At 40.5% G+C, this 14,089-nt stretch overlaps 1 protein-coding gene across 1 annotated transcript in view; it reads right to left on the reverse strand.

Moving 5' to 3' along the window:
* The window catches only part of LOC120565814 (neurturin), a 38,989-nt gene that overhangs the window by 16,030 nt on the left and 8,870 nt on the right, over window positions 1-14,089 (reverse strand). Inside the window, exon 2 of the mRNA XM_039811856.1 lies at window positions 5,208-5,269. Within this exon, the coding sequence (XP_039667790.1) occupies window positions 5,208-5,269 (62 nt within the window). The remainder of the gene's footprint in view (window positions 1-5,207; window positions 5,270-14,089) is intronic.

Genomic DNA, 14,089 nt, shown 5'->3' on the forward strand with positions numbered 1-14,089 from the left:
TTGTTCAGTTCAGTCTAAGATTCCATAGTCACTGACAATGTAGTTCTTTTTTTCCCAAGATAAGCAGTCGCATCACCATCGGAGGTGGAAAGAATCCAAAAAGATTCTAATTACGTAAAAGTAAAATTACTTCGATGAACTTTAAAGGTCCAGTGTGTAGCGTGTTTAGTTCATTATCAAAATCTGTGTTGCCCGTTCACAAACGTGTCCTTTTTCATGAATATTTACCACCACCATCAATTCCAAGTATTCCTTTTGGCTTGAAATTTTACGTTTGCATTCGCATGAAGTGGGGTAGATGCTCCATAATCGTGCGCCATCTTGAAATACATTAGCCGGTAAGGGACATACAGGACATACTGCTCTGCCTTTCACGTTTTCGCTGTCACATGATAAACACACAGCTGCTGCTAATGCTGCTAATGGGTATCGTAGCTTCCCGGCCCCGGCAAGTTTGAAGAAGGAAACATGGAGGACCACATGTATTCAAAATCCAAATTTCAGGAACAGGAGTCTTCTTCTTCGCCCAGAAAAAGAAAACGGATATTGAAAAGAGCAAGAGACCGGCTTTTTGAAGCGCGAAGGCTACCGTAGCTGTAATATGTACTTTGAACTGCGTAGTGCGAGAGAGTTGATTGCGATATATGATCTATACGTTAGATGGGAGAAATTCCTACACATTGGACCTTAAGTACAAGTAAAATAACCGGTGTAAAAATCTACTCAAGTAAAAGTAAAAGTTAGCTTGTTTAAAATTTACTCAGAGAAAAAGTTACTAAGTTACGTTTTACCAGTGGGAACAGATATAGTTTGTTTTTTATATTTATACTTGTTTAATATCTTATTTATACTTATAATTATTTAATCAAATCACTTTTGTGATTTGATAAGGGCACAAATCGATGTTAGTTCATTGACAGATACAAAGCAGCGTTAAAGAGTTTTTTTATTTACTTTTTCTACTCAGTAACGGTGATGCGATTTCAAATCTAGCAAAGTACAATACTTAAAAAGACATACTTAAGTAAAAGTAAAAGTACAGATTTTAGTACACAAAGTACACAAATACAGTAACATAAGTAGTTGTTGTTTGTTACTTTCCACCTCTGATCAGTGTTCAGCTCTAATGACTGTCTTCAGTTTAGTAGTACATTGATGGGCAAATTCACAAAGAATGGATTGTGTACTCAGATCCTTGGAGACCTTTAATGTCTAAACTAGAGACGGCCCGATACCATTTCTTTCTTCCTGATACCGATTCCGATACCTTAACTTGCGTATCGGCCGATACGGAGTACCGATCTGATACCAGTTTGTCATATATTTTATTATCTTTTAACAGCTGTATACTACTATCCCTGTATGGATGTGATATGATCGCTATCTTTGTTGTTAAACTCAAACAATGAATGTCGTAGAACTTTCTTGTATTATCCAGTTTGACAGTCATAACAGAAAAAGAACATAAATAAACTACTTTAAAGTAGATTTTATTCAGGGCTAAATTACATAAACTCCTGTACTTCCCGATACCGATACCAGCATTTTAGGCAGTATCGGAGGCTTTTCATACTGGTATCGGTATTGGAACATGTCTAGTCTAAACCAAATTCCATGGCAATTTATTCAATAGTTGTTGAGATATTCCAGTCCGTACCAATGTGACTGTGCCATCCCTAGAGCCAGTGGTGGAATGTAACTACTCCAGTACTGTAGTTAAGTACAAATGTTGAGGTACTTGTACTTTACTTGGGTCTTTTCTTTTCATGACACTTTCTCCTTCTACTCCGCTACATTTCAAAGAGAAATCTGACAGCTTAAGTTTACACATTAAAGTGCTCATATTATGCTTTTTGGCTTTTTCCCTTTCCTTTATTGTGTTATATATCTTTTTTGTGCAAGTAATATGTTTACAAAGTGAAAAAGCCCAAAGTCCACCCCAAAGGGACTTACCATCTCCAACAGAAACCACTGTTCACAAACTGCTCCAAACTGCTCTATTGTAGTCCAGCCTTTACTTCAGAGACAAACGTGGCTCACTTTGTAACACACGTTATAATGCTCGCCTAGTTGCTAGCATGGCACGCCCTCATACTCTGCTTCTGACTGGCTAGTAGTCCTTACCTAGCTACTGCGCATGTGCGACTTCCAACAAAGATGGAATAGAAGTGTGATGCCTCATTCTGTAGCTAAAACAGAGAGATCAACACACAGGGTGAAAAGAGGAGCTGCAGCAATGTGCAGTACAACAAAAATATGGTGTTTTTTTTTTTTAAATGAAACCATGTAAACCTATTCTGATATAACCTCTAAATACAATTATGAACCTGAAAATGAGCATAATATGAGCACTTTAAGATTTCTGCATACAAAACACATGTAGTTTATAAAATCTGATGTTTGGTTATAAATGAAACTAGCCAACAATATAACGGCCTACAAGTCCAGCTGAAATGATTAGACCATTAAACAGAATTTGAATTTTAACGCTTTTTTGACACCTTTAACGAATACTTGACGCTTTTAACCCTTTTTTGTTTCCAGTTTCTAAAATGTGAGGGTTTTTCTGCATCGAGTACTTTTACTTTTAATACTTTAAGTCCTTTTTCCTGATCATACTTACATACTTTTACTTAAGTGACATTTTCAATGCAGGACTTTTACTTAGTATTTTTAACAGTGTGCTATTAGTAAATTTACTGAAGTAAAGGATCTGAGCACTTCTGCCACCACTGCCTAGAGCCATGCAGCTAGGACTTTATTTTTAGTATTTGCATTTAATTGAGTGATATACAGTACACTGTTACATACATTGTGGAAACTGAAAGCTGATCCATCCTGTTCCATCAGCTCTTTGACATGGAAATGGTGTCTGTGATCCCTGTGTCTGGCCATTAGCCTGTAGAGGCCCCGTCCCCACGGCCTTGTGGGATACCTGCAGCCAACACCTGCACCTCTTTAATTACTTAATTGACACGTGACACCTTCCCATTGTGCAGGTAAGGTTAATATTTTAACATCACTTATGAAATGAGTTTCTCTGCAGTGTCTGGCAGGAAGTTACTAAGGCCCAGATCAAATGGGCAATGTAGTGGAAACTGGCTGATGGCGAAACATATATGGCGAGAGTCTGCCAGCAAATCCTACTGGCCTTCTTTTCTTTCTGATTCTCATGCATTAGATGCGTCTTTCATTCATGAGAACAAGGATTAAAACTTCAGTATGCGTTGAGCGAACAGCTTTAAGATTTATTTGTCCCAGGGGAGATTTGTCTTGGACAAAAGGCTGTCCACATAAAAATACATGAAATTAAAAACATACACGGCCAGACACATGAACAGCTTGTCGGAATGTCTTACAGTGTCTAAAACCCCTAGTGCACGGATGTTAAACTCAACTTGCCTAAGGGTCACACTGGAAAATGAGAGTCGCATCGAGGGCAGGACATGTAGAGTTTATTGATATGCTTTTACTCAATCTAAAAAGTAACATATCTTTGACTGTATTATTGCGTGTCTTATAAAGTCTTTACAGTTAAAAGAAACTTACAGTTTGGTCGACATAAAGCCCTAAAAAAAGTCCCCCAAAAAGTTCCTTAGTCCGATTCTCCACTGGGAACGTCTGTGCTGTGTTCCGGCTGCGCCGCGGTTTTGTTCCATCCTCCGCCACGTGCCATACCACACTTGGAGCGTCTCACATTGAAGATCCACTTTGGCAACAAGACTGAAGCGTGGAGTCACAACGTAATACATCCATGGTTGATGCTCCACGCCCTTGACCTGGCAGCTGATTGGACGAACGCACCACGTGGGTCTGGCTACTCCTGAATTTCCAAATGACCATCATGGCGGCTCGTTGAGAATCTCGTACTTTACAAAAATAGTTCACCAAAACGTGTTTCTGAAAACATTTTATGTAAGAAATAGGCCATACAGTTGCCAAATCTGTCTTCATTTCAGATCGACAAAGGTCAGTTTGAAAGACTTTCGTCAACTTCTACTGGATAGTCACGTCGCGTTTAATGGATTCATTTGCATAAAGATGGTCATCAGCCAGCTTTTTTGACACGCAGCATTTTTTCAAACGCAGCGCTGCCTTTGCGGGCGCGTTAAAGTCGCTTGACGTCACCCATGGTAATAAAGTGGAGCGCGACGCGACAGAAGTATCGCACGGCCAGGTGGATCCAGTGCAGATCCATCTGACGCTTCTGAAATTAAGACAGATTCAGCAACTGTATGGCCTATTTCTTACTGAAAATGTTTTCAGAAACACGTTTCGGTGAACTATTTTCGTAAAATATGAGATCGTATTCTCAACGAGCCGCCATGACAGTCGTTTTTTCGAGCCAGACCCACGTGGCGCGTTCGTCCAATCAGCTGCCGGTCAGGGGTGTGGAGCATCAACCATGGATGTATGACGTCGCGACACCACGCTTCAGTCGTGTTGCCGAAGTGGATCTGTACTGCCAGAAGCAGAGCGTCTTGCCTGCCCGTCTCACAGATTATATTGTCTCTACAAGTACTTTACAGAATAATCACGTTTATTAAGATAGTATCTACCTTCTACTCCAAGCACTCCTGCAATTAAATTCCATGCCTTCTCTTTTCTGCCGTTGTCTTTATAAAAAAGATCTGTGATCTGCAGACGCGCCTGGTGGAAATTAGGGGTAAGCCATCGTAGCAAAAACCGACAAACGCACGGAAAAAGCGACAAAGACATTAAAAAAAATAAAAAGTGCAAAAAACAGGAAGCAAGTGGCAAAAAAACTTTGAAAAGGGGCAAAAACATCGAAACAAACACACACAAAAAAAACATCACAAAGAGTGGGAAAAACTTCAGAAAAGGCAACACGAACATTTGAAAAAAAAAAACTGAAAAAAGCACAAAAACAACACCATAAAAAGTGGAAAACAACATGGAAAAAAGCAACCAAAAGAGTCAGCAAAAGTGACAAAAACTTCAGAAAACGCAACAAAACGCTGCAAAGGTGACAAAAAATTGATTGAGAACCTAATTGATAAGTGGGCTGGAACGAAATCTGCAAGGGGCCGGATTTGGCCCGCGGGCCTTGAGTTTGACACACGTGCCCTAGTGTTTACTGGTGTTGGCATCAGTCTTTTTACTGACCAGGGCATCTCGGGCCAGCTGACAGAGCAGCAGACTGCTTTGCTGTGAGACTCAGACTGAACTTCCGGGAACATGCTCACCTTCCAGTTCTTCAGGTGATGCTGGGGAGTCGACGCCTCCTGCCTCCACCACGTTTTACCATCTGAAAAAAAAAAAAGGAAAACAATAATAACAATAATCAAGAAAAGCACTCTCCATTCAGTAGTCTAATTAACTGTTCTTTTGAAATGCCATGTAGAATGTTTCCTCGAGGTGGGGGGGAATTCCAGCTTCCCTTCACCGCAATACCAAGGTACATTAGCTTCTGTTAAATCTTTAGAAATCAAAAGAGATCACTTATGATTCATGCTCTGTTTACCACAGTGCCATGGGCACTGAGAGCAAATTCAGTTCAATCAGACAGGATGACACACTTCACTTCCACAGAATTTCATTTATATGCATACTAGGTCTGTCAATGGAATAACAAACTAATAATAAATAATAATAAAATAATAATAATGAATCCAGTTAATTCGCCAGTTAATCACACATTTTTATCTATTCAAAACGTACCTTAAATGTATATTTGTGAAATACTGAATTACTCTTATCAACATGGGAGTGGACGAACATGCTTGCGTTGTGTAAATGTCTGTATATTTATTATTGGAAGTCAATTGACGGCACATACAATGACAAATATTGTCCAGAAACCCTCATAGCAGTGTTTCTTTTATCTGGTAATTACCGTTTCTTTTTACTTGGAAAATCTGTTAAAGTGTGACATATTTTTCAATCTCTCCGGTCCTATAAAATATTTAAACTGATTCCCTCCACAGTGTATGCATGCCACCACTCTGTCTTACTCAATGTCCCATCCATACCGTGCTGCCACACATTACAGAAGGTGTACCTGAAGATTTGAGTGAGATCATCAGGGACTTTTACATGCATAGAGCAATCACTCGGCTACCGTACTGAGGGGGATACTATGTGATTTTAAAATAGAAATCAGAAAAAAAGGTAATAATTAGAATTGTTCTCCACTTATTGACAAGTTAAAAGAGTAAGTGAACATAACCAGTGTCCCATTTCAGGGTTGTCAGTTCGCTTCCAAGTGAACTAGAGTTCGGTTCACTTCAGGTGAGAACAGGATCCAACCCAAATATAGGAAGTGAACCAAAAAACAAAGCATTTACTAAGCGCCAAATTTCAACCTTGCACACAATTTAAGGACTTATATATGACATAAGGCAGGGCTTCTCAAAGTCAAGACCAAGGTCCGCATCATCAGCCCATAAACCTCTAGTTATGAATACAATACCTTATGAAGTCTACCGTTTTTTTTTTTTTTTTTAAATACATTTCATATTGATCAGTAGATTGTAAGTAAAGTTGAATATACAGTAGTGGTGTTATGGCCCGTAGTTGACCTCCCTCCCTAAAAAGATAAATAGGTTTGGACTTATTTTTACAACTAAAATAAATTTTTTATTAGAAAGAAACTAGGCTAATGAAAAAAGATACTGGTACCGAATTCCAGGTAGTAGTATCAGTCCAAAGGTTGACAAGGAAAACAGAGAACTCAACTTGATATGTGTTGCCTAAAAGTTATTAGTAAGTTTATTAAAGGACAATTCCGGCGCAAAATGAACCTAGGGGTTAATAACCTGAGAACTTTGTAAGTGTACAGACAGTTTATTAAAAAGATAGATAATAAAGACAGTAGCATTCATGTTTACATGCGGACTCCATCTTGGGAAAACAGTCATGACCAGTTGAACCACGAATCGCCGTGCAAACAGTAACCAGCGACATAGCTCAAGCAGGGCGTTTGTGGTTCAACTGGTCATGACTGTTTTCCAAGATGGCGCCCGCATGTAAACATGAACGCTACTCTCTTTATAATCTATCTTTTTAATAAACTGTCCGTACACTTACAGTTCTCAATGCTTCGGTTTAAATGTAGGAACCCTCATTATGCTACTGTTGAAGTGTGGTGCAATTTTGAGCCTTGTTAGTGGTGTAGAAATAGATTTACCCTCTGCCCCGACTACTAGCGTTACAAGCTAATCACCGGTTTGCGTTAGCTTGTTTCAAGCTACAGACACATTTGATTAGCATGAAAACATAACCCAGAGAATGGTCGACTCGGTACACATGTGTTATTAACCCCTAGGTTCATTTTGCGCCGTAATTGTCCTTTAACTGTTTTTTTTTTTTTAAATCGCCAATAGTTCCGGACCCCTGACCTAAAAAAAAATTCTGATACAATTCAGTGATATGTTTGAGAACCCCTGACATAAGGCATGATAACTTTCAGATCCATAAGCTGTTCTGACCACACATCGCTGGTCGTCTGTGTGACATCATCATCTCTCTCCTTCTCTCGCTGTCTGTTAGCTCCTCCGATTGTTCGTCTTCTTCTAAAATATCAGAAACGCTAAAGCCAAACCAGAAAACCCAAGACGTTTTGGTGTTATTCCATTATTTCTGAGACCAGAAGTGTCAGCGAGTTTCACTCGGATATTCTGTCCAATAAACCAGCGACTGTTCCGATGTTTGGTGCGCTTGCCGAAGGGCAGTGTGAACGCAAACCGAAGCATTTGAAAAATTGCAACTTCACCCTCGAATTATAGCGAGTCTCCCGAATTATAGGTGTGAAAGTGCCCAAAGTCAACAGTTTAAAAACAGTCAACAACAACATATTGGATGGATGATTATCCCAGTCCAAAGTCTTGTCCAAATACAGCTGAGGAAAAGTCTTCTTTAGCCAGAAACTGACACAACTATAGTAATCTTTGTGGTTGCCAACACCCCACAATCCATTCATGATGCGTTTCAACTTGGAAAGCAGGGAGATATCATTGGACCAGGAGGCCAAGGTGTGCTGAAGTGACACATCACAACATGTACTGTAAGCTTGTCTCAATGTGCCAATATCTGTTGTTAGGTGGACAACTTCCTGGTTGTTAACTTTGAAATGTCAGACTTTATGAGTTGAGGGATTGGGATTGGGCATCGAAAAGCGATTCCAACTTGGAATAGTTTCAAGAATAACATTTGGAAAATTTGGATTTGAATCCAATCATTGGTTCCAAATTCAACATGCGCGTTGAATTTGATGTTTTGGTTTCCATAGCGGCCAGGCGCTTGTTGTGTTGCAGCCATGGAGCACAGTATGCGGCGCTCTAATGTGTGGCTGAAAAAGCCCGGTAAATCTGTAAATCACCATTGAATCAAAATAAAATGTTCCTCTTATCTGTGAAATAAGCACGTGACCACGTTTCAACTCCACCCCTCAAAGAATCGGAATCGAGAATTGATAACCGGAATCAAAGGGAAGAATCGAAATTGTAATCAGAATTGGTAAAATCAAAACGATGCCCAACCATATTGATGAGTTCCACTCGAAAAAAGCAGTAGTTTGGTCTTTGTGATCATCCTCTGTAGACTTTCATTAGCTCCCAGTAACATGCAATAATAGACCAATGCAGCCACTAAAATGTGACACAGCATTAGTTAGTTCATAGTAAGTTAATCATAGTGTTTCCATTTGCTATGTTTGGTACACTTGGCTGTCACAGTTGGTCTTGTATAAAGAGAAGAGGAGCTCAGCATTAGTAGCATAGACCCCTTCCACGGTCCTCAGCGTTGACATGGGCCGGCCTAGCGCTCACATCCGCAGAGGATGCTTTGGCCCAACCATTGGACTGGGCCAATTCAATACTGTCAATTTAAAGGGGGGGATGCGAGTGGCCGAACGATCCCTCCCGACTTGGACTGCTCCTTCTTTTGTATCTGATTGGCTCTGCCTGACCCTAGGCCGGGAAACTTCCTTCCCTGAAGTTATGATTACAGAGGAAACCGAAAAGAAAAAAATGGTGGTGAAGATGAAAAAGAATTGGCAGCGCTGAGAAGTTGAGGTTAAAAATAAGTGTAGTTAGAGTAGTTAGAGCAAGATGCAGTTAAATGCGCCAAATTAACCGACCTTTTCCATAGTGGAAAGGCCAAGGTTAATACCACTGTCAGCGAGAGCACTGATGAGGCAGGACCAGGACCCGGCAGCAGAGACATGACAGGTACACTATCGGCCATGTTAGGCAATAATCTGTGTGCATTAGGTCAAAGCGGGTTTAATAGGGAATAGTTAAGACAGGAAGGAGGAATATGGAGCAGAACCAGTTAAGATACAGTGAAAGGTAGTGCAGTGTAACTTCAACTTTCAACTTTATTTTGTCCCCAGAGGGCAATTGGTACAAAACAAAAGGTACAATACATGAAAAACAACATAGTCCTACAATTCGGAAGGAGATGGGGGGGTGACCCGAGGACCAGTGGGCTAGAAGATCAACAATAATCACTGGTGACCGACTTTGACATTTCCAAGCGTACAAAGCACAGCATCAATAACATCTAAAAAAAGCGGCAGAATGAGGACAAAGCTACAAATACCCGTAATAAAGTGCAAAGTGACCAGACATGTTGAATACATGATTGACATCTCTTCCATCATAACACAAATTGTCCACATCAGCGGCTCATCATCATCATCATCATCATCACCACCATCATCATTACCGTCCACATAAACCACACCATATTGCTAACTAAACAGGGTGTGTACGTTTTGTTTGTAAATGTGAGATGTTCGAGTCACACACGTCTCGTCTTCATATCAGAAACAAGGAAATGAATTTGGCGATGTACGTTCTCACTCCCGCTTGGTCATTGGCTCTCAGAGTCACGTACTGATACAAAGTCTGGCACGTGGGACTGCTGGGATTGGTTGAAGTCGCGGGAAACTCCGGTTATTGGTCAGATTTGCAGAAAAGTTGCGGTGTTTGGTCAAAATTGCGAGTCGCACCAAATTCACGGGGATTGGTTGAATTTGCGTGAATTGGTGCAATTGCGACATCGCAAAATCCTGGAGGGACTGAATAGAAATAAAGACATATGGAAGGAGTTGCATGGTTGTTTTCAATGATTTTAAAACAGAAATTAAGAGAACATTCACTATTGCAATAAATGTACTGGCCTGCTGAATTAGAAATCTTTGTTACCTTTCAATAGTTAGTTATTGGTAATTGCATAAGTTACTGATGTCATTTATGCTACTTCATTTACCCTGAAGATTTAGCTCTCAGCCAGCAAACTCAGGAGGCAATGTGCAAAACATCCTGAGTTGAAGGTCTTTAGCAACATCAGATTATCTTCATACCACAAAGGCTGGATTAGTTTTTATTGTTTTACATCTGTATTACATTATGTAGTATTATATATAGTAGTATATAAAATTACTTCCAAAAAATGTTCTACGTGCACTCTTCGCACACTCTCATAAAAGGCTGCTCCATCCCAAAATCCCGGGCCGAATTTTGGTCCCAATACATCCCTGGTGGACACAAAGATGGTGTCCATAAATCACCAAAAGGTCTACCAGGACGTAAACATAGCAAAACAAGACGGTAAAGTTTGTTATGGTGTGCTCTCCATTTTTATAACTTCATGTTTCCAAAAATTGCTTCTGTCTTCAAGCAGACATGGATGGAGAGTAGGGAACAGCAGGAGATCTGGATCAGATTACACAACACTGACTGTGTGTGTGTGTGTGTGTGTGTGTGTGTGTGTGTGTGTGTGTGTGTGTGTGTGTGTGTGTGTGTGTGTGTGTGTGTGTAAATGATAGCCTGCAGTGACACACTAATGCCAAGCCTGCACCAGCTACTAAAAGTTTAGAACAGACCCGACTGAGGCACAGATGGGAAAGGTGTAGAAAAGTGTAGCTTCAACTGACTTATTTCCTGTAGTAAGGCCTATTATGTAATCTATTTAATCTAAAATTAAAAAATCTTAACAGTCCCACTTGTAGCCCTTTAAATGTGCATTGTACCTCACAATATTAAAGTCAAGGGCGTAACTTTGGGTTCATCATTGGGGGGTGAGGGTGGGGGGGTTGAGATCTCCACTTTTGAGCAAAATTGAAATTTTGAGCATATCAAACACTTCATTTCCTGCATTCTGGTGAATTGTTCTGCAACAAATTGTGCCTTTTCTGCATCAAGTTATAGTGCAAATGTCTTCATTTATGTAAAGGAAATTACAATAGTTTTTTGGGGGGGGGTTGCATTGGCCAATTTTGATTATTGCCTATGGTTGGATTAACTTAGTTTGACATTTGTTTTTCTACTTTGCCAAGATTGTCAGAGCCCAAAGCCAACCATGATCCTGACCACAACTACCGATATGGAGCACACAAACATTTGAGATGCTTTCCAATCCGCCAGTTACATTAAGAATGTCTGCAGGACTCTAGCACTTACTTTCTTAAGTCTGGCATAAAATCCAATCACAATGGGTTTTTTTCTTTTTACAACTTCTGGGTAGAAACGTCCTGCGTCCCGAACATAAAATGTAACAACGCTGAGCAAACAGGCATCGGGAACAACTGAACATACTCTAAGCTCCTTCATCTAAAATGCATGTTTGATTCTTTCATATGTCAACACTGTGACTAATAGAATGTTTACCTGGAGAGCTAATTAACCTGTTGAGCCACAGACTGAAGAAAATGACACCACCCAAACTAGCAGTCAGTCCAACCGGCGGTGACATGTCGCTGTTCCTAACACTAGATTTGGTTTATCAATGACGCTAGCATTTTGTGTTAGCACGGCATGACAGTGATTTGGTCTGTATTCTTCTGCGTTTTGGGATCCACCTAAGCCGAATGAATGTAACTAAAAGACTTTTCTCAGATCAAATGATTGTAGTTGGACGACTTTAGCAAGTTCTGTCTTTAAGCTTTAAGTTATTTATTTATGATCTGCTCTAGCTTTCCCAATGTTTTAGACACAGATATGGTGATAATAACGGTCCTAAATGACGTGAAAAAGAGACTACACCGACTACAAAGAGACGCCAAACAACCCCAAAGAAAAGGAAAAATAACCAAAATAGACACGACACGACTACAAACAGACACAAAAACTCACAAAGAGAGACAAAATGGCTGGAGAAATTGCATTTTTTTTTTTTATTGAAAAACGTAACAATTTCTTGAGGAAGGATGCCTAACCCCCCCGCCAAATACGTGCACCTAAGTCTTCCACAAACTGAAGGAAAACACTGCTGAAGGGCAACAAAAACACAGCTTGCGCCACACAGCCAGGCTACCTCTTACAGCAGAGATAAAGCAAAACTTGAGCAGCTGTCTAGCCCTTTGATTTTCTGCCAATCCCAACCTACCAACAGACTGTTTGTGAAAGTCTCCACGGCTGCCAAATATCTAATCTTTATTCATATCCTAACTCACCGGTGTTTGCCACCAGGGTCGGTAATAGGATTAAGCTCCTCTTTTACAAACCAGGTCATAAGAGACCTTAAACCATCCTGACATCACACAGGAATGTTTGTACATGATTACATCGCTTGGTAACACTCTGACAGCAACCACACACACACACACACACACACACACACACACACACACACACACACACACACACACACACACACACACACACACACACACACACACACACTTTAAGTGTCTATGAGTAATAAACAAATGAAGTTCTCAGAAAAAGGTCAAGCCAGACCTGATATATTACACACACTTCATTTCTGCCTCACAAATATGTCCACTGTATACATCTCAGTGAGAAAGACAATGTGAAGCATTCAGACAAAAATGCTGAAGTTTGATTCAACGTCACCAGAGGGAGGCCATGCTAGTCCTCTTCCTGCATTCCTCAGGAACCAAACCACACGAGCATCACCCTGAGGGAAAATCAAAGTCTTTTCTGTCTGGACTTTCTGTGCTACAACCTGAGGGCATTTCTGTGACTTTAAAGTTCATCCAAATCATTTTACACATTCATTAAATACACAAACGCTCATTTATGGCTTTTGTACACATCTAATGCAAAGTAAAAAAGATGAGGCAATACAGAATACAATCTGTAGTCTGAGCAACAGCCCTCGAGCCAGCAAAAAGCCACTGGATGACACGTTTCGAGATCTGAGTGCTGGTAAGATAGCAGGGAAGTTGAAGGCAGTGGTGGCCTTAAAGGTTAAAGGAGCGCGTGTGTGACCGGGAGGTCGTCGGTTCAATCCCCAGACCGACAGGATAAAATCTGGGTGGGGAAAGTGAAAGAGCAGCGCTTGTTCCTCCCTCATTACCACCACTGAGGTGCCCTTGAGCAAGGCCCTTAACCCCAACCGCTCCAGTGGAGCGGCTCAGTGGCCAGCAGATCAGACTGTGGTTGTACCAGGCAGCTTCCAGGTGTGAATGTGTAACTGTGTGAATGTGACAGGTTGTCGTTGCAAATGAGAATTTGTTCTCAATTGACTTCCCTGGATAAATAAAGGTTAAAAAGCCGATCAGCTCCGGTTAAAAATTAAAAATGTAATACTTAAAATCCATACAAGTACTCAAGAAACGCATGTATGATCGCCTACATGTAGCTTGGAAAATCCAGTTCCAGCCTTAACAGCATCTGGATTGTGCAGCAGAATTGTGTGGATTGTGTTCGCCAAGTTTTGTAACTTTGTTGGTCAGTTCTGAAGACGTGTGACAGGCAGGGTCTGAACATTTTCTGTCGTAACACCATGAATTCGTCCAAGGAGAGGCTGTCCAAACAAACGTCAAAACTACCAAGACACTGAGTCGTTGGAGAGAGATCAGGTAGCCAGAGGATGCTATCAGTGGTGGAAGAAGTATTCAGATCCTTTACTTAAGTAAAAGTACTAATACCACACTGTATTTCTCAGCATGTCTATGTTCAGAAAATTGCGGTGACTTTCCTGCGCTGACATTGAGTGAAAATAATGACTTCTTCTGAAGAGTCAATCATGTTTTTTTAATCCTCCATGTCCTTCTTGGCTACTAGCAACTTCACGAAGCTTCATTTGGCCATCACTAGTAAAAAGTACAATATTTCTCACTGAAATGTAGCGGAGTAGAAGTAGAAACTGGCAT

The sequence above is a fragment of the Perca fluviatilis genome, chromosome 9 (assembly GCF_010015445.1).
Source record: "Perca fluviatilis chromosome 9, GENO_Pfluv_1.0, whole genome shotgun sequence".
NCBI classification, from domain to species: domain Eukaryota; kingdom Metazoa; phylum Chordata; class Actinopteri; order Perciformes; family Percidae; genus Perca; species Perca fluviatilis.